This window comes from Papaver somniferum, unplaced genomic scaffold, assembly GCF_003573695.1.
Source record: "Papaver somniferum cultivar HN1 unplaced genomic scaffold, ASM357369v1 unplaced-scaffold_21, whole genome shotgun sequence".
In the NCBI taxonomy this organism is placed as follows: domain Eukaryota; kingdom Viridiplantae; phylum Streptophyta; class Magnoliopsida; order Ranunculales; family Papaveraceae; genus Papaver; species Papaver somniferum.
In genome coordinates, this window is record NW_020631041.1 from 2,454,134 (window position 1) to 2,465,508 (window position 11,375).

Genomic DNA, 11,375 nt, shown 5'->3' on the forward strand with positions numbered 1-11,375 from the left:
CTAATAAGTTTCTAATCTTTAGGATCAAGAAAGCTAATTAAGAGTTATCTTAACTCTTAATCCTAGTCTAACTTGGTGACCGACTAAAATTTGATTTATCCCAAACTAGTCTCACCGACCTGGAGAGTTTTAGTTTTTCCAAACTCTTATACACCGGCCTATTCAACAAATAAGTCTTAGTATCACATGGATCTTGAAGATGAGGGTATTTTAATGCAGGTTCCTGTGAACATCACGGCGGGAAATTTGGTCATCACACACTCGACTCCAGGGCAGGACATACTAAATCATAGGCGACTAGTAATCAAACCTTACAAGTGGGATTATTTTCAAGCCGTTGATGATGGTAGACGCATACGGTAACAGATGGGATTTCTCCTAGAGTAAATAGCCCGCAACGTAAATTAACATTTAGACATAGAGATGCTTTCCCATTTTATCTTGAACTTGAACCCTCTTTTTCACTCTCTCAATTCAATTGATTTTGCAGCAAAAATGAGCATTTCCTCCAGACTTAAGCAAGAAGATGATGGAAAATCTCGGTTGTTAAATCTTCCTGATGAGTCTCACGACGAGATCTTCTTGAGGTTACCAGCAAAATCCATCTTATCATCAAGGTGTGTATGCAAACATTTTTATAATCTTCTTTCAAAACCTAGTTTCATCAAAAATCATGTTAATCGAAATAAAAACAACAACCCTAACCTCTTGTTCAAGCATCACTCGGGAAGTTATGGCCCAATGATTTACTCCATAGGTATTGATTATGATGCTTTATTGTTACCATCGTCAACAACATCAGCTGAATTTGACGGATCTGTTATGATAAACTACCCATTTAAACCTAAGAGTTTAAATGCCCCTCATATTTTGGGTTCATGCAATGGCTTAATTTGTTTAAAGATTCATAGTATTGTTAATATAGGTAATCTTGTGAGGAGTCGTTTTGAGGAGACCGATTATTTTAGTATTTTGAACCCATTGACAAGAGAATTCAAGGAATTTAAAAAGTCTGGAGATGCTGGTTATGACATTAGCTATGGATTTGGTTATGATAGCAAAATAGATGATTTCAAACTAGTGATGGTATCACTTTATGCAAAAGGTTGCGTCAAATTTGATGTTTATAAAGTGAAATCAGATTCATGGAGTAGTTTTCCCAGCACCGTCAATTACTCATTTCGTAAAAAGAATGGTGTGTTTTTCAATGGATGTCTTCATTGGTTGGGAAGTATCAAAACTCGCGGAACCTCCTCTGAAGTTATAGTCTCTTTTGATATTAGCAACGAGACAGTGTTGGAGATGCCATTACCTGAAAATATTATGCCACCTGTGGATTATTCCGGAAAAGTTTATAAAAATGTGGGATTGTGGGGAGGCTGCATTGGTATTGCTTTTATTTGGAATTCAGTTAGGATTGGTGTGTGGGTGATGCAGAAATACGGCGTAAAAGAATCTTGGATCAAAAAATATACCTTAACCACAGCTCAACTACCATCGCCCTCGCACAAAATTACATTTTGGAGGCCGCTATGGTGTTTTGACAATGGGGAAATACTAGTAAATGCTGAAGGCAATCAATTACATTTATATGATCCAACAACAGAAAGAGTTAGATCGGTGGTGATCCGTGATATTACTATGGACAATAGTCGGGAGAGTTATGTGGAGAGCATAGTCTCAGTTGGCTCTGGTACTTTTATGGAGAAACGGGTTACAGATGGGGACATGAAAAATTCCGAGCGACAACGGTTGAGGTAAAAATTATAACATGTTATTTTGTTTTCCACTTTCGTTATTTATCTCCCACAAAAAATTGCGATGTTTTCTATCGTTCTTCTATGTTTGATTTTATTTTGAGTACACTGAGTGTGATGCACTACTATGCCCCTGCATCAGAGTGTATATCGCGGAATAGGAACTGTTTGAATTGGAGGCATTACCATCACTTTTACTAGTTTGAATGGGATGCATTTTAGGAAAATCTATCATTTTTTGTTGTTGTTGACGTATTAGGAACTGTCAAACTAGTTTGAATGGTTCAGAATTTCACATTATCTTTTTAGTTTTCTTGTTGTTTCTATTTAATGATTTCTGTATCTGGTTGTTTATTTCGGATTTTCGGAAAAAAAATGTTATGCACTAACCATTAGTGTGACTTGTATTTTAACAAGGTCTCACTCAGCACAATGGTTTTATACACCAGTGCTAGAAAGACTAGCTTGTTATGACCGAAAACCAGAGTGGGTGCGAACTTTGGCCCAACCTCATTGTTTGCATCTGTTTGTAAACCATTTCCATCCTATGAGTTTCCAATACTTAAACTAGCATCACTAGATGTCAGTGTAGAATTCCTGTCTCCGTCCCTGGGCCAGACAGAAATGAAAGATTAATAGACATGGAATTGAACTGTTCGATTGCTATGGAATTTTTTGCTTCCAGAATTATCTTTTGTTTTTCTTCCTTTATGTAACCTTGTTCGCGTAGCATTTTTCCTGCTTTAAGATTAACAAAATTAAATGATGTGCAGAGTGGCGGAGCCACACGTGGTCTAGGGAGGACAGTTTCCTCCCTAGTTTTTGGTAAACAGAAAAATCGCAGCTATGATTTTGTTGCATAGGATATTTGTCACCCTAATTTCGGTAGATAAAGAGAAAGTTTAGGATATACTAGTAAAATCCATAACTATTCGTGGGATAATTACAATTATTTACTTATATATTTTCTACAGTTACGATTTGTTATTTAAGTACATACTTAAATTAAGTTAATCGATCATTAAATTGATTGGTTTGTTTAGTCTAGCAGTTTTTCTCTTAACAATGGTATTGATTTTTGTGTAGACATTGTAGAGAACAGCTTAAAAAAAAATTTGCCGCCTTCGACTGCAAAGCAGTGCGATCGTACCATCCTACATTCTATATGTAGTTGCCTCCCCCCCCTAACCAAATACTTCTGGCTCCGCCACTGGATGTGCGCATACCCATGCTTGCCTGAATTTGCAAAATTTGGTCATTGTGATTCTTATAGCAAGTTGAAAACAATGTATGTGTAACTGTTCTATTTTTAGCATACCTGCATATGAATATAAACCTACAAATTTATGAACAGTAATTGAGTCATTAAGGTCCGTGTTGCAATTAGTTAGAATCTCAATGTGCACTTTTGTCATCGGCGGCAAAGGCATGCTATAAAAGCATTTGCATTTAGATAGAATTATACTTGTATTTTATGAGATTTATCATTTACAATTGTCATTGGGTTTGTTTCCTTTTTCTTATTTTCTCATTTTCTCTTATTTTCTCAGTTTACTATTTTCAGATGAATAGGCACTGTTGGAAAGAACGCTCTAAGATCTCATCATTTATAACAATCACCGCAACAATGAATCCCTGCAACTATAGACCGAGCTTTAAGGAAGAGTCTTTTTCTTGTTAGAGCAATGGTTAATGAAAGTTTCTGCCAGTGAAGAAGTTTATCGTATTTTGGAGTTTCAAAAAATGCTACCAATTGAAGCTGCAAATAGCCTGATCTTAAACTAGTTCAGTACTTTATGTGTTAGACTAGTTTGAACCTTGTGTGGTTGCTTTTTACTGTTCTTCGAATTTAGTTTCTTTATGTCAAATCCTGTACAATTGTAGATTTTAGCAGATGGCTTCGAAATATTTTCAGATGTTCATACTTTCTGACAATTGTGGTATGACGAGACAAAAAACCGTAGTTGGAACTTTTGCTTTCTGTTTCATAATTCATGCTGCTTTTGGATGTTGAATTTTATGAAAGACCAAGAACACTCAGGTACGACAAGTGTATAGAAAAATGAAAAATGAGATTTTGGATCAGATTGCTCTTGTGAAAATGAACTTTCGGTTGCGTAAAACTGACAGTACAATTTGATTTCTTACTTGCTAATCGTTGAGAGTCAACAGCTACAACGAATATCGTTTTCAAGACGTATCTGATGAAAGGATGACGTGTACGGTTAGATATTGGTTTCTCCCTAGAGTATTGTTTATAAAATGTCTCGCAATGTACCATAACAGTTACACCGGCTGTTACACACCTCCTCCGTATCGTATCGTATCGTCTTCCAATTTCTTGAACCCTGTTTACTCCCTTTTCATCTTGCAGCAGCAAAAATGAGGCAAAGAGAAGCAGTATGTCTGATGTTAAATCTTCCTGAAGAAGTCCACGACGAGATCTTTCTGAAGCTACCAGCGAAATCCATCTTGGTGTCGAGGTGTGTCTGCAAGCTTTTCTATAATCTACTTTCTAAACCTAGATTTATCAAAAATCATGTTAATCGAAATATTCTGTGCAAGAGCAGCAACCCTAAACTCTTGTTTAGTCAATCCTATGGATTTAACCCCCCTCTGATTTACTCTATACATGTAGATTATCCTTCAATTTCATCAACACCACCATCAGATGGGGCTGTTCTGATAAATTACCCATTTGAATCATGTTATTGAAATTTTGGGTTCATGTAATGGCTTGATTTGCTCAAGTATTCGTAGTATTGATAGAACTAATCTTCAGAAATTTGTTATGGAGACTAAATTCTGTGTTCTGAACCCATTGACAAGAGAATTTAAGGAATTTAAAAAGCCTGGAAAGTATTATGCCGATGTTACCTATGGATTTGGGTATGATAGCAACATTGATGATTACAAACTGGTGATGACATCAAACTATGAAAGAGATTGTTGCTATATAATTGATGTTTATACAGTGAAATCAGATTCATGGAGTAGTAGTATTCAAGGCATGGCTAAATTCTCATTTCCCAGTGGTAAAGGATATTGTGGTGTGCTTTTCAATGTTTGTCTTCATTGGTTGGCAAGTACGGGCACTCACAAAGTATCGTCCGAAGTTATCTTCTCTTTTGATATTTGCAATGAAGTGGTGGTGAATATGTCTTTACCTGAAAATATTATGCCGCCTACAGATTATTCAGGAGAAGTTTATAAAAATGTGGGAGTATGGGGAGACTGTGTTGGTATAGCTTTTCTTTGCAATTCAGTTAGGATTGACGTGTGGGTGATGCAGGAGTATGGAGCGAAGGACTCTTGGATCAGAAAATATACCACAACTCAACTGCGGTTGCCCTTTCCCTTGCAAGAAATTGCGTTTTGGACGCCGCTTTGGTGCTTTAACAATGGTGAAATTCTAGTAGAAACTGGCAAGCAAATACTTTTATATGAACCAAAAACTGAAAGAGTTACATCGGTGGTAGCCCGTGATATTGTTATGGACAATAGTCGGCAGATTTATGTGGAGAGCATAGTCTCACTTGGCTCTGGTACTTATCTGGAGAAACTGATTACAGATGAGATCGTGAAGAATCCCGAGTGACAATGATTAAGGTAAAAAAATATCACATGTTATGCATTTTATTATTATTTCAGTTGGTATATTTTTGAATCTGCGACTATAATTCCACTTTAGTTATTTTATTTGTCTTCCACAACATTTTGATGCTTTCTATGTTTAATTTGATAAGTGCATTGAGTGTATATTGTTTGACATTCTGCTAAATAGTTTTGCTTGTTGGTATCTTTTGGTGGGATGGCCAGTGGGTGGGTAACTTAAAACTTGTGTGGGCTTCCAACGATGTTGATTGGGAGGGATTGCCATCACTCAATAGCCTATCACTCTGACCCTTTTGTCCAAATTCAATCTTGTTTATTGTTTACAAAATTACAATGCTGTAAATGTGAGGACCTTCAAACGGTGATTTAGAACCATAATGTGTATGTATAGAAAATATATACTGACCACCTAAAGGTGAAGCTTATATCGGACTAGCTTTAGAAAACATGTTTTGTCCCAGATAGTATGATCTAGAAAAACATGCCAACGCACATGTCTAATGTGACCCACTAATGAGCCTTATAGCATCTCTAGTTTTCTAAACTTGTATATTCTTGTTACTGATTTTCTGTTGCTTTGGTAAATAAGTAAATAACAGAACTTCCAGCAGTTTGTCTTCTCTTCATTAATTATTGTCTCGCAATTCAATGGATTTTTTAATCGTATGTGACATTTGAATTTTCGAAGTTCATGCTGCACACCAAAATTTTCATATACTACTTAATGTTTCTAAGGTTGCTCGTTGTATGGTTTCATTTAAATGGAGAAGATGCTTGAACTGTCGTTCAGATTCATTGATGCAGTAGCCCTTACCTGTTACTCCAGGGGCATATCGTTTTTTTCTTTCTTTTTTGATGTTTTTAGGAACTGTCAAACTAGTTTGAATGGTTCAGAATTTCAGATTGTCTTTTTAGGTTTTTATTTTTGTTGTTGCTATTTAATGATTTATGTATCTAGTTGTTTATTTAGATTTTCGACAAAAAATGTCATGCACTAACCATTAATGTGACTCCTATTTTGACAAGGTCTCACTCAGCACAATGGTTTTATACTCCAGTGCTAGAAAGACCAGCGCGTTATGCCCGAAAACCAGAATTGGTGCGAACTTTGACCCAACCTCATTGTTTGCATCTGTTTGTAAACCATTTCCATCCTATGTGTTTGCAATACTTAAACTAGCATCGCTAGATGTCAGTGTAACTTGAGCTTACAATAAGCCTTATCCTTCCACACTCCCTAAATTGCTTTGTCAACGGCCAGAAAAGAGTGCATGGTTGTGTAACTTGGTCATTGTGATTGTTATAGCAAGTTGAAAACAATGTGTATATGTAACTGTTGTATATCTAGCATACCTGCATATGATTATAATCCTGCAAATCTAAGAACGGTTGAGTCATTAAGGTCCGCATTGCAGTTAGTTAGAATGTCAATCTGCACACTTCTGTCGTTGGCATGATGCAATTGGCAAAGCCATGCTATAAAATCATTTGCATTTAGATGGAACTTTACTTTATAAGGATGTATCATTTACAATTGTCATCGGGGTTTCTTTCCTTTTTCTTATTTCCCTATTGTTTTACTTTTGCATGTAGTTATTTTCTACTAATTCAGTTTACTCTTTACAGAATAGGTACTGTTGGAGAGAAGGCCCTAAGATCTCATCATTTACAACAATGAATCTCTGTCCTAAGTGATTAAATGGTGGTCTGCTATGCTATGCATTTTGGTAGATTTTACATTGTCCTTCACATTTTATTTGTTTTTGTCAAATGCTGCACAAGGAAACCAGGAGGAAATGTAGCTTTTAGCCGATGACTTTAAAATATGCTGTGATGTTCATATTTTCTGGCAAATGTAATATGATTAGAATAAATAAGTTCTTTCCATTTTGTTATTCACTTTGCTCCATAATTCAATGTCCAGTTTCATTGTACATATGCAGCTGAACACCCAAGGGAGAAAAAGAATAGAGAAAGAACAGCAAAAATGATGTACAAGAAAAAAAGGAGAGAAATGTAGCTTTTAGCTGATGCCGTGGAAATAATTTATGATGTTCATACTTTCAGACAACTGTAATATGATGAGAGTAATAAAAAAAAGAAGAATTGGAGTTGGAACTTTTCCTGTCTGTTTCATCATTGGTCTTGCTTTTGGAAGTAGATTTTCATGTAAGACAGAAATTTAACATAGATGGCAGTATCATCTTAATATAAACAAATAGTAGTTAAAACAGAATAATAAGCTTTATACTATTAGCTCAGCTTAAGGATTTGGCCAAGAAGTATATGCATCATCTTTAGTGCTTGAACTCGGTTGTGTTTTGTAGCTCAAAACTGGAGTTGCTGGAAACTAGTTTCAATTTCTTTTCAGAATTCAAAAGATTAGTTGAAACCTCCTGTAGTTTTTGGTGCAGTCGAGTTGATATCAATGGCAGTGATAGAACTGCGTTATCCCGGAATGAATCCATCACATCCTGTCCTAACTTACCAAATAACCGCTTAATGCACCCACGATGTGGTACACTAAAGTGATCCTCGATATGTATTAGGCTGCAATTATCATCAATCTCCGCCATCAGTTCCTCTGCGCGCTCGATCGTACTTGATAAGATGTCGCGTTCGACTCTCTCATCTTCACATTTAAACAAATTTTCTTGATAAATACTATGTTCAAAGTATTCTGAACTTGTTTCGGTAGGCTTCTTTTTTGGTTCATAGTGCACTACATCCCCAAGATCGGTACTCACAAAATCTACTTGATTATTCTTTCTTATAGAACGCTTATAACTTGGATTTTCACCCACAAATTCTAAAAGGCTAGCAATCATAGATTTGGGTTCCTCAACTAGTCTCCTCCTTTTTGATGTGGAAGCCTCGAAGCCTGGACGTTTTTCATCCTTTTTGCAGTCTCCACCTTTATTCTCAGTACTCTTTGTTGTTGTTATTGTACGTAATATATCTTCGTTCTCAGTGTACGTAAAGCCAGTCAAAGCTTGCAATTCATCTTTTGAAATTCTCTGCTTACTATAAACATATAGACACTTCAAGAATTGCTTGTACTCATCAGGACTTCGAAACGACGTCTTGGCTTTTTCAAAGAAACTGTATTCATGATGTGGTGGTACTGCCTGATCATCATCATGACCGTCTGCTGGATCAACTGCTACGGTGTCTTCGTATCCGTCCGGCAAGAAAGGTTTGAATTTTGAAACAAGTACCGGATGGCGTTTAAATATCTGTTCGATCCTTCCTGACAGAACAGAATAATTGAGATGAAACTCAACCGTGTTGGTGTCGAGTCTTCGCAAGTCCTTGAAGTTTTCTATGAGTTGAAGGAATTCATTGTACAACTTTGGTGTTTGCTGCACATCCTTCACGTATTGAACGCAGTATTTTATGCTAGGGCTAGTTCTTTTCATCTTCTTCTTCTTCTCGAAAGCTCAACTAATTAATCAACTTCTTAATGACAAATAGAGAACGCTAATCAAGAGACACAGAGAGTTCATGGTTAAAGAATGAAATATTGTAGTGTTGACGAGCATATATATATAGAGTTTATGAGATGTGTTTTACTAGGTTTAGTATTCCAAATATAGGGTTAAACGGAGTTTTCGTGGGATTTCTGTAATCCTAGCTCTCTAAGTTGTTGGATTAACTTCAACATAGAAGTCACTAACAAGCTGGTTAGGACAAGATTAGGAAATTGATGTAATCCTAAGGGAATTAGAAGTCATCTAGTTCTAAGAAAAGGAAAGACATGTAATAAGGTAATAGGACTAGGAAAAGGAATTCATAGTTCTATATATATATGATCACCAAAGTTGTGGTTGATCATAAAAGCAAGATTAGAGCTTGTGTTTAGTTTTGAGAGATTTTCTAAACATCAATAAAGAGAGTTGTCTTTATATAAGCTAAGTTTCATCTTGCAGTTGCCATTAATTGGTATCAGAGCCAGTCTACACCGAGCCATGGGAGACGAGAGCACCATCATACATGCAAAACAGTTCACGCCACCATCAATACAAGTTCCAATCCTCAACGCCACAAACTACACAGTATGGGCCATGAGAATGAAGGTACTGATGAAAATCTACAAAGTTTGGGAGACAATTGAACCTGGTACATTGGACCCAGACAAAAACAATGTTTCCATTGGATTACTCTTTCAAGCAATTCCAGAATGTCTTGTTCTACAAGTTGGTGAACAGGAAACTTCAAAGAAAATTTGGGATGCACTAAAGGCACGTAATCTCGGAGCTGATCGAGTTAAAGAAGCCCGTCTGCAAACCTTAATGTATGAATTTGAAAGAGTGAAGATGAAAGACACTGATACTATTGATAGCTTTGCAGGAAAGCTATCAGAGATAGCCTCAAAAGATGCGTCACTTGGACAATCCATTGATAAAGATAAACTGGTAAAGAAGTTTCTCAATAGTTTACCAAGATCCAAGTATATTCATATCATAGCTTCTCTCGAACAAGTCTTAGATTTAAAGAAGACTAGCTATGAAGATATAATTGGAAGATTGAAAGCATATGAAGAGAGAATCCTTGATGAAGAAAACAATGGATAAACTCAAGGAAAACTCTTGTACACAAACTCTTACCAACAAAACTCTGCGACAAGAGGAAGAGGTCATGGAAGAGGTGGTAGAGTAAACAGAGGCTGAGGAAGGGAAGGAAGGTTTAACTCACAAGATAGAACAACAAGTCATAATGATCAAAACAAAGGGAAAGAAAAGAAGGATAGATCAAACATTAGAGTTTATGAGATGTGTTTTACTAGGTTTAGTATTCCAAATATAGGGTTAAACGGAGTTTCGTGGGATTTCTATAATCCTAGCTCTCTAAGTTTCGTGTAAAGAACTCTGCCGAGCCAATCTCAGCTAAGTCAGGAAATTATTTTGATTTGTGTTTCTTATCTAATGTAAAAGTACACTTTGCTTACACTCTGCTTGTTTATTATAATAACTGCTAATGGGGGTACGGGCACGGAGTTACCTGAAGTGTATCTTGTTTTTACTAGGGCACGCGTACCAGTTTACTTTGAAGTGTGCCAAAGGAACAAGATCGAATATTTTAATACACTCCTAAATTAGTTAGGACTCCGTATAGACGAAAACACCCGGGCAATCGGATTTTCTTTCTTATACAAAGAAATAGATGGGACAACAAAATGTTGGAGGAATGAATTTGTTTTCATGTTTGTTGGACTTTGGCTGATGATGTGAGAAAGAATTTGTGGGAATGGGGTGCCAAGAAGAAGACTACAAGCAGGATTAAGAAGATCTGGTGTTTATTGCCTTTGGCCATACGGTGGATTTTGTGGAATGAGAGAAACGACAGGCTATATAACAATGTTTCGAGGAGTATTAAGCAGATCATTATAGCTATAGATTTGTTGCTTCTGGTGAATGCAGCAAGGATGCTGTGATGGTGGTTGATAAATCCACTTTTGTGAACAATGGGGGTAGGGTTTATGGTTCACAAGGTAGAGATGTCACCACTACTGTCAATAAATTTCATATTCTAGCTGATGGAGGATGTGAAGGTGATGTACCCTCATCGGACATATTGGAATTGATTGATAGTTTGTTGGCAACTGAATCTACTGGGGTGCAATGTAAGAATGGATGTGATGTTGGGTTTCCCATCTTGCAGACCACACAGTTAGACTCTGCTAGCCGTAATTTATTATCTCAGGGAAGTGATGGATGTGTTGGTGAAGTTCCTATCATTTCCAGGGAAAATGAATTGGATTTGGGCTTGAATGCAAATTGCATATTTTCATCCTCAGGTTAACCTGACGATCTGCAGTTGGTTTTGCATAATAGCTTCTTACAGGCGGAGGATGAAGAGCATCCTGCTCCTCAAAATTGTGTACAAGATATCATTTAACAAAATCCAGCTGATCCGATACAACTTTTCAAGGTGATGGAGGACACAATTGTGATTCAACTTGGATAAATTCGAGGCACTAATATAGACTCGAATGAAGTTATT

General features: G+C 36.5%; 2 protein-coding genes across 4 annotated transcripts; both read left to right on the forward strand.

The window, feature by feature from the left end:
* The first annotated feature begins 452 nt into the window (after positions 1 to 452).
* Positions 453 to 7,306, forward strand: LOC113340168 (F-box/kelch-repeat protein At3g23880-like). Of its 3 annotated transcripts, XM_026585373.1 has the most exons (4): positions 453 to 1,757; positions 4,132 to 5,366; positions 6,399 to 6,471; positions 6,999 to 7,306. In XM_026585373.1, exons 1-2 carry the CDS (start codon positions 496 to 498, stop codon positions 4,181 to 4,183), a joined length of 1,314 nt encoding a protein of 437 aa, XP_026441158.1. In that variant the 5' UTR covers positions 453 to 495; the 3' UTR covers positions 4,184 to 5,366; positions 6,399 to 6,471; positions 6,999 to 7,306. The 3 variants fall into 3 exon arrangements, with proteins under 3 accessions (XP_026441158.1, XP_026441160.1, XP_026441159.1); XM_026585375.1 differs by lacking the exons at positions 4,132 to 5,366; positions 6,399 to 6,471; positions 6,999 to 7,306 and adding an exon at positions 3,322 to 3,772; XM_026585374.1 differs by lacking the exons at positions 4,132 to 5,366; positions 6,399 to 6,471; positions 6,999 to 7,306 and adding an exon at positions 3,308 to 3,753.
* Positions 4,549 to 5,355, forward strand: LOC113340161 (F-box protein CPR1-like). Its single transcript, XM_026585364.1, has one exon. It carries the CDS (start codon positions 4,549 to 4,551, stop codon positions 5,353 to 5,355), a length of 807 nt encoding a protein of 268 aa, XP_026441149.1.
* Positions 7,307 to 11,375: the final 4,069 nt, after the last annotated feature.

Bases quoted from the DNA above. Each gene is read 5' to 3' on its own strand.
- LOC113340168 (XM_026585373.1), top strand. From the start codon at position 496: ATGAGCATTTCCTCCAGACTTAAGCAAGAAGATGATGGAAAATCTCGG. The intron at 1,758-4,131 runs GTAAAAATTATA...TTCATCTTGCAG, and splicing joins TCCGAGCGACAACGGTTGAG to CAGCAAAAATGAGGCAAAGA.
- LOC113340161 (XM_026585364.1), top strand. From the start codon at position 4,549: ATGGAGACTAAATTCTGTGTTCTGAACCCATTGACAAGAGAATTTAAG.